Source organism: Heterodontus francisci, chromosome 24 (genome assembly GCF_036365525.1).
Source record: "Heterodontus francisci isolate sHetFra1 chromosome 24, sHetFra1.hap1, whole genome shotgun sequence".
Classification (NCBI taxonomy): Eukaryota; Metazoa; Chordata; class Chondrichthyes; order Heterodontiformes; family Heterodontidae; genus Heterodontus; species Heterodontus francisci.
This window is the reverse complement of record NC_090394.1, coordinates 45,049,934-45,066,079: the sequence shown is the minus strand read 5'-3', so window position 1 is coordinate 45,066,079 and position 16,146 is coordinate 45,049,934. Positions and strand designations below refer to the sequence as shown.

The 16,146-nt window shown below is 44.2% G+C and overlaps 1 protein-coding gene across 1 annotated transcript in view; it reads left to right on the top strand.

Moving 5' to 3' along the window:
* Positions 1 to 16,146, top strand: part of myo15aa (myosin XVAa) — a 224,886-nt gene that overhangs the window by 17,412 nt on the left and 191,328 nt on the right. The window contains exons 6-13 of the mRNA XM_068056767.1: positions 900 to 1,003; positions 1,178 to 1,241; positions 4,216 to 4,329; positions 6,336 to 6,497; positions 7,513 to 7,626; positions 9,353 to 9,411; positions 10,965 to 11,088; positions 13,726 to 13,821. Coding sequence (XP_067912868.1) covers positions 900 to 1,003; positions 1,178 to 1,241; positions 4,216 to 4,329; positions 6,336 to 6,497; positions 7,513 to 7,626; positions 9,353 to 9,411; positions 10,965 to 11,088; positions 13,726 to 13,821 — 837 coding nt within the window. The remainder of the gene's footprint in view (positions 1 to 899; positions 1,004 to 1,177; positions 1,242 to 4,215; positions 4,330 to 6,335; positions 6,498 to 7,512; positions 7,627 to 9,352; positions 9,412 to 10,964; positions 11,089 to 13,725; positions 13,822 to 16,146) is intronic.

The following is a 16,146-nucleotide window of genomic DNA, read 5'->3' as shown; positions in this document are numbered from 1 at the left end:
TGCTGTGCATTTCCTGTGTTTATATGAGGGATATTCATGCTGTGAAATGCATAATTTCTGTAAATATATAAAATTGAATATTGCTAGAGGTTTTAACTCCTTGTTTCATTGGCAAATGTTCAAAAGAACTTATAAAAATTATGTATTGAGAATATTGTTTCAAGCATCTGTGTCAACTGACAGCTCTCTCAGGCAACTGTAGTGCAATCAAGCAACGAGTAAAGCAGTCTCCAGACAGGTGAAGTATTATCTGACGGCGTGTAGAGCACTGTCAAGATAGATGGAACATTATTAGTCCGAGTGTAGACCACTCTTGGGACTGGTGACATATTGGCCCAGAATCGTGAAGTGAGGGAGACAGATCACCAACCTATTTAAAGAGGTGAAGTTTTGTTTTTTTATTCGTTTTGAGATGTGGGCGTCGCTGGCTAGGCCCACATTTAGTGCCCATCCCTAATTGCCTTTGAACTGAGTGGCTTGCTAGGCCATTTCAGAGGGCAGTTAAGAGTCAACCACATTGCTGTGCGTCTGGAGTCACATGTAGGCCAGACCAGGTAAGGGTGGCAGATTTCCTTCCCTAAAGGATATTAGTAAACCAGATGGGTTTTTACAACAATCAACAACAGTTTCATGGCCACCATTCGACTAGTTTTTTTTTTAAATTCCAGAATTTATCATTTGAATTCAAATTTCACCATCTACCATGGTGGGATTCGAACCCATGTCCCCAGAGTATTAGCCTGGGCTCTGGATTACTAGTCCAGTGACCGCCTCCCCTACCCTTTGGGAGTGCAAAATATCAAAATGGGTCAATTTAAGTGAGTCTCTTCAAGTGAGTGATTGGCTTTTGTTCAATTTGGGTGAAGAGTTTGTGATCATTTTCCACTTTTGCTGAACAGATCCTTGAAGCCACGCCCCTTCTGGAGTCCTTCGGGAATGCCAAAACTGTTCGAAATGATAACTCCAGTCGGTTTGGGAAATACATTGAAATATTTTTGCAGGAGTAAGTATTAACATTTGTCAGCACGCACAATCCAAAGTTCCGCTTACTCACTCACTCATTCACTCACTCATTCACTCACTCAATCACTCATGTCCTCTAACACCCCATGCCACAGGGGCGCTGAACATCTAATGTTGATTTTATCTCATAACTGATAACATTTTCTCTTTACAGTGGGGTGATATGCGGTGCCATAACCTCGCAGTATCTTCTTGAGAAGTCAAGGATTGTGTTTCAGGTATGTGCATTGTTACAGTTTTAGGTTTCAAATCACACTGCCATTCTCTGTGTAGCTCTGGTCAAGCTGCCTTTTCTATTGGATGATGTCACATTCATGTGTGAAATATACCCAAAGAGTAGCCGTACATTGCGTGTACCCCATGGGTAGCCCAAGTGTACACCAACTTCATGTCAGCAATGGCATGTCACTTAAAATAGAGCCTGTTTGAAATGACTGCAACATGCAGTCGAGTGAAAAAGCTGACTGTAATGTTCATTACATTGTGAGTCTTGCAACTGGCCTCTGACCCTGGGCCTTAACCCTAATCCCAATCAGAAACCAGTGACCTTTGCTGGAAAGTGTATATTTTTTTTATTCATTCAAGGGATGTGGGCATCACTGGATATGCCAGCATTTATTGCCCATCCCTAATTGCCCTTGAGAAGGTGGTGGTGAGCTGCCTTCTTGAACCGCTGCAGTCCATGTGAGGTAGGTACACCCACAGTGCTGTTAGGAAGCGAGTTCCAGGATTTTGACCCAGCGACAGTGAAGGAACGGCGATATAGTTCCAAGGCAATGTGGAAAATTGCCCAGGTATGGTGTGTGACTTGGATGGGAACTTGCAGGTGGTGATGTTCCCATGCATCTGCTGCACTTGTCCTTCTAGTTGGTAGAGGTCGCGGGTTTGGAAGGTGCTGTCTAAGGAGCCTTGGTGCTTTGCTGCAGTGCATCTTGTAGATGGTATACACTGCTGCCACTGTGCATTGGTGGTGGAGGGAGTGAATATTTGTGCATGGTGTGCCAATCAAGTGGGCTGCTTTGTTCTGGATGGTGTTGCGCTTCTTGAGTGTTATTGGAGCTGCACCCATCCAGGCAAGTGGAGAGCATTCCATCACACTCCTGACTTGTGTCTTGTAGATGGTGGACAGGCTTTGGGGAGTCAGGAGGTGAGTTACTTGCCACAGGATTCCTAGCCTCTGACCTGCTCTTGCAGCCACGGTATTTATATGGCTACTCCAGTTCAGTTTCTGGTCAATGGTAGCCCCTAAGATGTTGATAGTGGGGTAATGCCATTGAATGTCAAGGGGAGATGGTTAGATTCTCTCTTGTTGGAGATGGTCATTGCCTGGCACTTGTGTGGCGCAAATGTTACTTGCCACTTATCAGCCCAAGCCTGGATATCGTCCAGGTTTTGCTGCATTTCTATACGGACTGCTTCAATATTTGAGGAGTCACGAATGGTGCTGAACATTGTGCAATCATCAGCGAACATCCCCACTTCTGACCTTATGAAAGAAAGAAGGTCATTGATGAAGCAGCTGAAGATGGTTGGGCCTAGGACACTACTCTGAGGAACTCCTGCAGTGATGTCCTGGAGCTCAGATGTTTGACCTCCAACAACCACAGCCATCTTCCTTTGCGCTAGGTATGACTCCAACCAGCAGAGAGCTTTCCCCCTGATTCCCATTGACTCCAGTTTTTCTAGGGCTCCTTGATGCCATACTCGCTCAAATGCTGCCTTGATGTCAAGGGCAGCCACTTTCACCTCACCTCTTGAGTTCAGCTCTTTTGTCCATGTTTGAACCAAGGCTGTAATGAGGTCAGGAGCTGAGTGGCCCTGGCGGGACCCAAACTGAGCATCACTGAGCAGGTTATTGCTCAGCAAGTGCTGCTTGATGGCACTGTTGATGACACCTTCCATCACTTTACTGATGATTGAGAGTAGACTGATGGGGCGGGAATTGGCCGGGTTGGGCTTGTCCTGCTTTTTGTGTACAGGACATACCTGGGCAATTTTCCACATTGCCGGGTAGATGCCAGTGTTGTAGCTATACTGGAACAGCTTGGCTAGGGGTGCGGCAAGTTCTGGAGCACAGGTCTTCAGTACCATTGCCGGAATATTGTCAGGACCCATAGCTTTTGCAGTATCCAATGCCTTCAGTTGTTTCTTGATATCAAGCGGAGTGAATCAAATTGGCTGAAGTCTGGCATCTGTAATGCTGGGTACTTCAGGAGGGGGCGGAGATGGATCATCAACTCGGCACTTCTGGCTGAAGATTGTTGCAAATGCTTCTGCTTTATCTTTCGCACTGATGTGCTGGGCTCCCCCATCATTGAGGATGGGGATATTTGTGGAGCCACCTCCTCCAGTTAGTTGTTTAATTGTCCACCACCATTCACGACTTGATGTGGCAGGACTGCACAGCTTTGATCTGATCCGTTGGTTGTGGGATCGCTTAGCTCTGTCTATTGCATGCTGCTTATGCAGGCACTGGTTGAGGGCTACATCATAGATACGAGGAGTCTGCACTCCCTGGGGGTAATATTAACCTAACCTGTCCAGTGTGTGGAAGTCAATGGAGAGTATTTTCAGGTAGGGTGTAAACTGGGTGGGCGGCCCGATCCTGTCAGCTACCCCTGGGTGGGTTTGTTAAGATTACCCCCAGTGCTTGCAATGCTACCAGTGTATGACTTTATATATTCTTGCCTGATTTGCAATGGATATGGGGATTACTGCTACTCCCAAGCAGACCATATATGCATCTGAAGAAGAATGACCTCTTGTTCACCTGTCGGCCAAGATGTGAGTAAATTTCCCTCTTGACTCTTTTTGTCACATAAACTCTATGGATTGATGAATTTGTGTTTCTCTTTCACCCAATTGTAGCCAACTATCTGCCTAGTGTTTTTAATTTCCAACGTCCCTTCGTCTTATTGTACAGGTTATGTATTTGCATAATTTGCCTTTGCTATTCCGACGCAACCTTCACCCATTATGTTAATGCAATCAGGGGATTAATGAGGACTCACTAACCAGTGCAATAAAGCAAGGACACAGAGGAAATTAAATTCACTGATAAATTCAGATTTACTAGGGAGGTTCAAATATTTTACCCTGTCCCAAATGAGTTACTAGAAACACGAGAAAAAAAGATTCTGTTACATTTGGTGGTTGGAAATTACATTTTCTTTTATGTTTTTCAATATCTAGGCCAAAAATGAAAGAAATTACCACATTTTCTATGAAATGCTGGCAGGACTCTCGAGTCAACAGAAGCAAAGGTTCTACCTTCAGGAGGCTGAAACATACTACTACCTGAATCAAGTAAGTTCTTTAAAGGGTATCAGTACGACCTTCACTAATTGCTCAGTGGCTAAAGGTGTCACCTGGCGTAGAAGACAGTCACAATGAGAAAGGTTTCCTGGTTCAATCCTCATCTGTGCTCAATCACTTTTTCTTCATTTGTTCTTGCAATGTGGGCAATGCTGTCATGGTCACATTTATTGCTCATTCCTGGTTGGACTGATAAGTTGACAGTGCACCTTTTCCTTGAACCGCTGCAACCAGTCTGCTGACAATGTTTCCACAATAGTGTTCGGTAGGGAATTCGAGGTTGCTAACACAGTGACAATGAATGATGATACATTTCAAAGTCAGGATGTGTGACTTGGAGGCGATGGTGTTCCCATGGCATTGCTGCCCTTGTTCTTCTTGGTGGTAGAGATCATGTGGAGTGAGCTGCTGGTGAAGTGGCCTTGGCAAGTTGCTGTAGTGCATCATGCAGATCATAAGTACTGCATCCACAGTGCGCCAGTGGGGGAGTGGGTAGAGATTAAGTCCAGGGGTAGGGGCACCAAAACAGAACTTATTCTTGGGTATTTTTGCAGCTGTACCGATGAGTGATGAGTAGTCCACCATCCAGGACAAAGCAGCCCGCTTGAACAGCATACCATCCACCACTTTAAACATTCACTCCTTCCACCATCGGCGCACAGTGGCAGCAGTGTGTACCATCTACAAGATACACTGCAGCAACTCACCAAGGCTCCTTCAACAGCACCTTCCAAACCCGTGACCTCTACCACCTAGAAGAACAAGGGCAGCAGAAGCATGGTAATGTCATCACCTGCAAGCTTCCCTCCAAGTCACACACGATTCTCACTTGCAACATTAATCGCCGTTCCTTCACTCTTGCTGGGTCAAAGCCCTGGAACTTCCTCCCTAACTGCAAATGAGTGCACCTACACCAGATGGACTATGTGGTTCAAGAAGACTGCTCAGCACCATCTTCTCAAGGGCAATTAGCGATGAGCAATAAATGCTGGCCTAGCCAGCGATGCTCAAATCCCAAGAATGAATTTTTAAAAAATAATTTCTGGCTTGAGCTTTGTAGATGACGGAGAGACTTTGTGGAGGGGGGAGCTGGTGCAGATCAAGAGGTGAGCCAGTTATTCCAGAGTATAGCCTTTGATCTGCTGTTATGTTTATCTGGCTGGTCCAGTTAAGATTCTGGTCAGTGGTGCCCAAGATGTAGATGGTGGGGAAATTGATCAATAGTGATTCTATTGAAAGTCTATGGAGATGGCTGTTCCCTGGTACTTATATAACATGTTTCCTGGCAGTTCTAAGCCCAGACATGGATGTTCTCCAAGTCCTGTGTTGACTGACATGTTCTGCTTCATATCAAAGGAGCTGTGAATAGATCTTCAGCTCCTGTCTTGATCTTATGATGGAAGGTAGATCATTGATGAAGCAGCTGGAGATTGTTGGGTTGAGAACTGTGTCTTGTGGAACTCCAGTAGTGCTGTCCTGGGACTGTGATAGTTGGTCTTCAGCAAGTATGACCATCTTCCTGTGCACCAGACATGACTCCAGCTGCTGGAAGATTTCCCTTTGACCCCACTGACCTCGGTATTTTGAGGTCTCCTTGTGCCACACATGCCATTTGATTGCGCTATTGATGACTTCTACCATCACTTTATTGGTGATTGGATGGAGGTTACAAGGACATTAATTGGCCAGTTAGATTTATCCTGCTTTTTATGAATAGGACATGCATGGGTAATTTTCCCTAATGTTGGGTAGATGCCAGAGTTGTAGCTGGACCAGAGTATCTTGGTTAGTGGTTCGTTCCAGTGCACTGGTCTTCACTACAGTTGGGATGTTGTCAGGGCACATAGTCTTTGCTGTGTCCAGTGCACTCAGCCACTTAACATCACATGGAGTAAACTCAATTGGCTGGATAGTGACATCAAGCATGGTGAGGACCTCATGCACTCCGACTGCAAATCATTTGAAAAAAACAGTTCAGACAAAATTTGTTTTTTCAGGGTGGAAACTGTGAAATTTCCGGGAAGAATGATGGGGAGGATTTCCTCAGGCTGCTCAGCTCAATGGAGGTGCTCAGTTTTAGCCCAGATGAACAGAACAGCATCTTCCGCATTCTCTCTTCAGTTCTTCACCTGGGGAATGTCTACTTTGAGAAATATGAGGTTTGATTTTTAAACTCTCATTGAAATAAAAACAGAAAATGCTGGAAACACTCAGCAGGCAGGCTACATTGTAGAGAGAGAAAAGATAGGGTTAACGTTTCAGATCGATGACCGTTGAAAAGAAAGTCTTGCATTTATAAAGTGGCTTACACAACCACCAGACGTTCTAAAGCACTTTACAGCCAATTAAGTACTTTTGAAGTGTAGTCACTGTTGTAGTGTAGGAAACATCGCAGCCAATTTGCCCAAGTAAACTCCCACAAACAGCAATGTGATAATAACCAGATAATCTGTTTTAGTGATACTGATTGAGGGATAACAATTTGGCCAGAACACCAGGGATAACTCCCCTGCTCTTCTTCTAAATAGTGTTTTAGTGAGAACCCCTAACGTGGTTTTGACTGTAATTCCATGAGGCTGTCCTGTTGATGCAGGTCCGGGCACTGGGGCTGTGGTGTTTAATCACCTGCTCAGGTTCCTTGTGGGGGTGGGGGGAGGGCGGGGGGTGGGGGGGCGGTGCTACAGGCTTGTGAAATTAACCATGAAGAGCGGATTCCTCGGGAGTGAGTTACAGGCTGGGATCTAATAGAAGACTTAATGATTGGCTTATATACAGAATAATGGACTCCTGGAAGTGGGTTGCAAACTGCAATCTAATTGAGGAGTTTTAGTGGTTTATAGATAGGATAACAGATATGCAGCAGTATGTTACAGGCTACAATTTAATTGAGAGGTTTTGAAATTTTAAAATAAAATAATGGATTCTTGGAAAGATTTAATCTCATTGCAGAGATATAGGTTATTTGATAAACTCCCAAATTATCTAGTTGTGAGTTTTGATTATAGTCACACCAGATGTTACATGTCAGCAGGAACGGTGGTAAATTGTTTCTATGGTTGCACGTTATTGGGCTTCATTGTTCAAATCAAATATTTTTCAACTATGATTGCTGGCAATTAAAGAATGCCTGGAATCTGTCTCATCAATATACTGACATGAGCTTAAATGTTACAGACCGATTCGCAGGAGATTGCTTCGGTAGTAAGTGCTCATGAGATCCGAGTGGTGGCAGAGCTGCTACAGATCTCTCCTGAGGGGCTGCAGAAGTCCATCACGTACAAAGTGACAGTAAGTTCAGTTGGCTGAAGTTGCAGATCATGCAACCTCATAATGAAGCTTTTTACAATCAGTCTGTACGTGGAAACCATCTTATTAAGTAGATAAACAGAGCTTCTCAGGCAATGACAGATTCATAGTGCCACAAAAATGTACAATATACTGGAGCCAAACCAGGAGCTGTTCAAGATTCGAAAAGGAATCCCTACTATCATGAACTTCACATCAGCTGAAACACAATTGCAAGAGATACAGAGACAACTTTAGAACGAAAGAGCTCTGTGTATTTAGCATGATGTGCGTTGTCCTGTGACACCCTGATTTGAGAGCAAGTGTGCAGCCCAGGTGTTGCCCTACTCAAATAAACTATCACTTTAATCTGACTAATCCCTTTCACTGATGAACACTCACTGCCCAAAGGTTTACACGTACAAGCCAACAAGGCCTCTGAACAAGGGCATCAAAGATAGAGCCATTATCCCAGGCTCCTCTGAGGGGATATAATAACCTCATGTCCTTCATCTGCCATGACCATCCTGTTCCTCAAAAAAATTACTTTCAACCCTTCCTGCCAATTACTGCTGTATCTCCAAACTGTTAAGTTCCTTGAACTTGTTATTTCCTCTCAGCTCCATGTTATTCCTCCCTTTACTGTGTTTGAATTTTTCCAATCTAATCTTTGCCATTCTCACTGCAAGAAATGTCCCTACTTAGAGACATGGACAATATCCTAAGTGGCTTTTGCCAAGCTGCGTTATCCCTCCTTGACCTCCCCACAGCACACAAAACGACTGGCCGTGCACTCCTCCAATACCTCTCTGTCATTCAACTCTTGAGAGACTTGTTATATCAAATCTCTGGTGTTGACTTCTCTACCCACCCCCACACTGTCACTTCTGCAATGCAAAAAAAGCTAATCTTGCCTTGTCTTCCACTACACGCAGTTCCCTTAGCAATGCCTCTCCAGATCAATCTCCCCACACAAATTTTATATCACAAGCTCCAAGACTCTCCAAGTACACCATTTATGATCTGTCTTTGAAAATATATCACTTCCTGATAGCTTTAAGTATGCAGATGCTGCTGAGGTGCAGAAAGAACGAACTTGCATCTCCATAGTACCTTTCATGACTTCAGGATGTGCAAAACTGCTTCACAGCCAATGAGATAAATGATCAGATAATCTGTTTTGTGTGTTGGTTGAGAGATTTAATGGTTAATGTCTCATCCACAAGATGAACTCTCTGACAGTGTATTCCTTCAGTACTGTACTGTAGTGTTAGTCTAGATTATGTGCTCAAATCCCTGGAGTGGGGCTTGAACTTACAAACTTCTGATTCTAAGGCAAGAATACCACCACTGGGAACTTGGATAACATGTACCCCCGTCCACACCCACTCCCACTCCCACTCCCACTCGCGGGCAGGTGGGATGCACTCGTTGTGTAGTGGGCTCCCTTTACCCCTCCCCTAACTCTTCCACAACTCCTCCCCCAACCTCTCTAATAACTGTTCCCCAAACCCTTCCCCTCTCCCAACCTAAGGGTCAGGGATGCCAAGGATTTTTGTGCTCAGAATGTTTGATTGTGACGCTAGGTGAGCAGCGGAGGAACCATTTCTATTTCCTGCTTGACGTGTTAACAGTATTAAGCACTTTAATGTACAAAACATTACACACTGACACAACTATTCATGATATTGGGTTTCTGGGAGCTTATGTTGTGGTTTCTTGCCCTCAGGAAACAATGAGAGAGAAGATTTTCACCCCTCTAACTGTGGAAAGTGCGGTGGATGCCAGGTAGGAATATGGTTCTTTATATTCCTCCCTTGATATTGATAAATAAAAATTTGCCAAACTGAGAATCATCGAGGCAAATCACTACTTGTGCTGCTGCAACTGTTATGGGTGAGACAGGAAATCACTACTTGTGATGTCATGATGATTATGAGGCAGAAAGATAATTGGAGATAAAATTGGTGAAATTAGATGAATGGTGTGAAAATAATGTATTAGAGAAAATGTTGTTGATTATTTTACATTCAGAGAAGTGCAGTGCCCTTGCACTGCCATCTAACTGTGATTATCATGTGGGAACTCCGTTTATTCAGTGGGACTTTGATTATGACACCTGCTCATTAGCAAAGTTTCCTCTGTTTCATCTTGCGAGAAATATTTGCCAGCTACCTCGGTAGAGGTGATAGTGTTGGGTGGCTTATTGGAAACGTGCATAAGTAAATGCTGAAATTCCATGGGCTTTTACTAGGATTTTGCTGTCATTCTGGTGCGAGACAGTCAGAACACACAGGGAGATGGAAGGAGACTAGTGCAACCCTGTGGAATTTGAGTCCACGGTCTTTTGGAAATGTATATGACTGAAGAAATGGACTTGGGGACTACTGAGTATGTGAGATTCGAAACTCTAGCAACACAAACCACTCTTCACCAGTTTGGTTCCTACATTACAACAGTGACTACACTCCAAAGTACTTCATTGGCTGTAAAGCACTTTGAGATGTTCAGTGGTAGTGAAAAGTGCTATATATTTTTGCAAGTCTTTCTTTTCTTTCCTCCAGTCTCCCACCAGTGAGTTAATGATGGGTAACTGGAACAATACCTCAGGAATTTCAGGGACTAATGGATAATTGGATGCAGAGAAAGTCATAGGGACAAGGCCATGGGAAATTCAAAATGGGAATGAAAATCTTAGCTTTGAGCTGTGGAGGAATGGGAGCCAATGCAGCTCAGGAAGCACAAGGGTGATGAGTGAGCTGAATTTTCTGCATGATTGGATGAAGGTAGCAATATTTGGGATGAGCTGAAGTTTATAGAAGATGGGAGGCCAGCCAGGAGAGCATTACTTAAGTCAAATCTGGAAGTCACAAAGGCAGTTGGGTTGAGTTGGGTTGGAGACAGGTAATATTACAATATTACAATACAATAATAGACTGTCTTTGTGATGGAGAGGATATGGGGTCAGAAGCTCAGCTTGGGGGTCAACTAAGCTGCTGAAATTTCGAATGCTCTGGTTTAGCCTGAGACCATGGCCAGGCAGGAGGTTGGAATCGGTGGTGAGGGGAACAGATTTTGGGGCGGATCCAAAGGGACTTTGGTCTTCATAATACTTAACTAGAGGAAATGACACATCCAATACAGGATGTCGGACAAGCAGTGTGACAAATCAGAGGCAGTGTAAAGTCAAGGGAGGCGCCTGAGGGGTAGAACTGGGTGTTGTCGACTGCATGTTTCTGGATGACGTCGCCAAGGGGCAACATGGCAAGAGTCTTTTCCAGTTGATAGCAAGTCCATGGACAAGGATTATTGATGTAATGGCTGCTGTTCTTTTCTTGCAGAGATGCCGTTGCCAAGATCCTTTACTCCCTGCTCTTCAGTTGGCTCACTGACAGGATAAACAAGTTGGTTTCCCCAAAGACAGAATCCTTGTCCATAGCCATTTTAGATATTTATGGATTTGAGGTATGTTAATACCCAGGAAAGGGACCAGTGGGGAGGTGGTGGGCCTTTAATCAGTCCAGACTGATGAAAGGAAAATATCCTTACTTTATCAGGGTTCAATAAATGTAAAACCCGGCAGCAGTCACATCCTGGCCATTGTAGACCCTTAGCCTTTGTCAGGAGCTTTGGCCTGTGTCAGGACCCTTGGCCTGTGTCAGGACCCTTGGCCATTGCAGAATTCTTGGCCATTGCAGGACCCTTGGCCAGTGCAGGACCTTGGCCATTGTGGAATGTGATGCAGAATCCAGTAGATGGGAAATTAATGTCTTCAAAATTCCCAGAAAAAAACACTGAACAAGGATCTGGCTTTTTGTATTCACATATTAGGTGTGTTACAAATTAAGCTTTCTACTTCAAGGTTATGCCATTTTTGAATTTTGTTTAATTTCTATAAATTATTCTGAATGCAACTAAATTCCATAGCCCTATTTTAACCTGGATTGGGAATTGAGCAGGGGTGTGAGGTTGGGGGCAGGGTGAATGTTAAATGGCGAGGCAATTGTGGCGCCCAAGAGATTTTTATTCCCAGTCAGTTGCCTGCCCGACATCATAGGTGCAGTCCCCAGTCCTCAGATAATTCCTGAGGTGTCTCGCGATGAAGAACTGGGGTAGCCCAAGATGGAGGAATATGGGAACAGTCTCCAGCTCTCAGTGCAGTACTGAGGCAATGCTGCATAGTTGGAGGGGCAGTACTGAGGGTCCTCTGGTCTGTCAGAGGAGCAGTACTGAGGGAGCGCTGCACAGTCAGAGGGGCAGTACTGAGAAAGTGCTACACTGTTGGAGGGGTAGGAGTGAGGGAACGTTGCACTGTCAGTTGCTGAGACATTTACCCAAGGCTCCATCTGCCCTCTCAGGTGGACATAAAGGATCCCATGATGCTTTTCAAGGAACAGCAGGGCAGTTTTCACTGATGTCCTGGCCAATGTTTATCACTCAATCCGCATCACTAAAACATGGGTGGTCTGGTCATTATCTCATTGCTGTTTGTGGGAGCTTGCTGTGTGCACATTGGCTGTTGCATTTCCTGCATTATAATAGTGACTACACTTCAAAATATCCTGAGGTTATGAGAGACACTAAACAAATGCAAGTGCTTCTTTCTTTTAGATAATTCCCAGGGTGTCTCATGATCAAGAATGGGGAAGCCCAGAGTGTGGGAGGCTTAAACTTCCCTCCGCATCCCCGCAAGGAAAGCTCTGGACTGCTCTTCCCATTAGTTTCGCTGCTGGGCCACTCGTTAAAATAGTGATGCAATTGGTCCCCTTTCTGCACATTTAAAGAAGGCATCCACTGGTTTCAGGGGGTGTCTTTACCTCCTGACAGAAGGGTGTGGAAAGTCGGTGGATAAATCTTCCAGCTGATTTTAACCCCCATCCACCCAGTTTCTGCCTTACATGTGTGTTTGAGGCAGAACTGAAAGCAATCAGCAGAAAAAAACTGATGTGGCATTAAACCTGGAACGAAAGGGAGGTTCTGATTAAAACCTGAGTTTAAACTTATTTTAAACAGTACCTTTCTTGTAATACTAGATACTGTTTCAGGTATATTAATAAAGAAGGAAAGCTACAAATTACCTGAAACATTATTTGGCTTACTATTAAAAACCCACATTCTAAACTGGCAGGACAAAGAGCTCATTTGATATTTCAAACAGAGATTTTGTTGCCTGTGAGACTTGCATGTATTGCTTAAGTTGCAGTGTGTACAACAACAAATGCATTCATTTATTTATCTACCTACAGTAGGTAAGGAAAACACAATGGCCCTGAATTTCCTTGTAAATGGATCCAGTGCTTTATCTCTAATGGGCATGTATTTGCCCATATTGTGATGGTGCTATAGCAAAGGGAGAACAGGTGCAATGCGTCCAGGCAGCATCTTTACTGGGCTATCCCAAAAATATCTTATAGAAATATTTTTCCATTGGATGGCAGAAACCCCACCTCTACTACAGTAGCAACACAAGACACAAGGGGTGGTTAATAGGCCTTTTCACCGAGAGTTGCTCAGGACAATAATGCATGATTCACACTCACCCACTAGGCAAGTGTATCATTGTTCCTCTCCCGAAATGGACCAGGTGGAAAAACGAGTGAAGCCCTAGTGTAATCTGATCCTGCCCCAATTTCCACAGACTCCCGTCAATGCCTGCCCTGAATATACCTTTGTTACGCCAAAAAGCAAGCACATTTGAAGTCTATTGATATATTTTCCATGAACCAACCACAAAAAGACTTTGGTTCGAACAGATCTACAATTTTTTTTCCAAATTCGTTCAGTGATGTGCACCCTTCCCTTCTGCACTCTTGCTGCCTCTCTCCTGCCCCATAACCCTCCTATACCCTGTAACACAGAGTGAGTGAGCGGCTCCACATTGCATCTGGCAGTTTGAGAAGGAACTAAAAGCAATCAGCAGAAAGAGCAGATGTAACAGTAAATCTGGAGCAACGAGATCCAAATTCAAGTTTAGAGGGAGGTTCTGAATAAAACTCCAACTATAATTAAATCTCTGCAGCCCATGTTTGCTCTGCACACACTGTATGTTGTCTGATGTCCCTAACCCTAAACTATCCACTTATTCTCTAACTTTGTTTACAGGATTTAAGTGTTAACAGCTTTGAACAGCTATGCATTAATTATGCGAATGAATACCTACAATACTTTTTCAATAAGATCATCTTCAAATTGGAGCAGGTAAGAGATTTAAGATTTCAATTTTATGTCAGAGCAAGTTCACTATTTTTCTCTCATCAATTATGTGTGTACACGTTAGTCCGTTCTGATGAAAAGACATTGACCTGAAACATTAGCAGTTTCTCTGTCTACGGATGCTGCCGGACAAGCTGAATATTTCCACCATTTTCTGTTTGATTTCAGATTTACGGCATCTGTAATATTTTGCTTAAGTGTTCTCTATTTATCGGCCCATCTCAATCCTCTATTCAACCCCAATGTTACCAGAGGGCAGGTGCAGTGCAGCCCAAGTTTACTGCATTCAATCTCTCTCTCTTTCAGCAATGAGAGGCTCAGCTGCATGGTGTTTTGAAAGTGAACCTACCCTGGAAATATATAATGGTGTGTCAATATACTGTCCCAATACGTCCCGAAAACTATATAATAGTGTGCTAACACACTGTCTCAGTCCTATACTGGGACTATATAAGGTGTGTAACACGTTGTCCCAGTCCTGTACTAGGTCTATATAATGGTGTGTAACACGTTGTCCCAGTCCTGTACTGAGACTATATAATGGTGTGTAACACACTGTCCCATTCCTGTACTGGGACCATATAATGGTGTGTAACACACTGTCCCATTCCTGTACTGGGACTATATAATGGTGTGTAACACGTTGTCCCAGTCCTGTACTGAGACTATATAATGGTGTGTAACACGTTGTCCCAGTCCTATACTGGGACTATATAAGGTGTGTAACACGTTGTCCCAGTCCTGTACTGAGACTATATAATGGTGTGTAACACACTGTCCCATTCCTGTACTAGGTCTATATAATGGTGTGTAACACGTTGTCCCAGTCCTGTACTAGGTCTATATAATGGTGCGTAACACATTGTCCTAGTCCTGAACTGAGACCATATAATGGTGTGTAACACATTGTCTCAGTCCTGAACTGGGTCTATATAATGGTGCGTAACACATTGTCCTAGTCCTGAACTGAGACCATATAATGGTGTGTAACACATTGTCTCAGTCCTGAACTGGGTCTATATAATGGTGCGTAACACATTGTCTCAGTCCTGAACTGGGACCGTATAATTGTATGTAACATACTGTCCCAGTCCTGTATTGTACTATATAATGGTGCGAAACACACTGTCCCATTCCTGTACTGGGACCATATAATGGTGTGTAACACACTGTCCCATTCCTGTATTGTACTATATAATGGTGCGTAACACACTGTCCCAGTCCTGTACTGTACTATAGAATGGTGGGCTAATATACTGTTACACTCCATAGGCCTTTAATTCTGTGTTCATAGTTTGTCCCATGGGACAGTGTGTGGATGCCCTGCCCGATGTGTCACTGAGCCATGTAGTTCATGAATGTTTGACGTTTTTAATTTCACATTCTGTGCTAAGCCAGCTGGTCTCTACTGCAATTTTTTTTATTCATTCGGGGGATGTGGGCATCGCTGGCTAGGCCAGTATTTATTGCCCATTCCTATTTGCCCTTGAGAAGGTGGTGGAGAGCTGCCTTCTTGAATGGCTGCAGTCCTTGGGGTGTAGGTACATTCACAGTGCTGTTAGGAAGGGAGTTCCAGGATCTTGGCCCATTGACAGTGAAGGAACGACGATATAGTTCCAAGTCTGGATAGTGGGGCGGCACAGTGGCGCAGTGGTTAGCACCGCAGCCTCACAGCTCCAGGGACCCGGGTTCAATTCTGGGTACTGCCTGTGTGGAGTTTGCAAGTTCTCCCTGTGTCTGCGTGGGTTTCCTCCGGGTGCTCCGGTTTCCTCCCACATGCCAAAGACTTGCAGGTTGATAGGTTAATTGGCAATTATAAATTGCCCCTAGTATAGGTAGGTGGTAGGGAAATATATAGGGACAGGTGGGGATGTGATAGGAATATGGGATTAGTGTAGGATTAGTATAAATGGGTGGTTGATGGTCGGCACAGACTCGCTGGGCCAAAGGGCCTGTTTCAGTGCTGTATCTCTAAACATAAACATAAACAGTGTGTGGCTTGGAGGGGTACTTGCAGGTGGTGGCGTTCCCTTGCATCTGCTGCCCTTGTCCTTTTAGGTGGTAGAATTACAATACCGTGAGCCCTTTTAAGATCCTTGGTCTGGTGAAAGGGAAATTAGTCAGAGCTGTCGCTCCTGAACCCTGCTCAATATTGGAAAGTTAGTGTGTGAACATGGGTTCACACAGGATGTGATTTCTTTACCAAATAGGCTTTAACAGTCACGAGCTATGCTGACCCATTAGGACAGGCCAGTAGGGTGAGATGCTGGAGGGGTCGTCTGGAATCAGACCCAATCACATCAACATTTC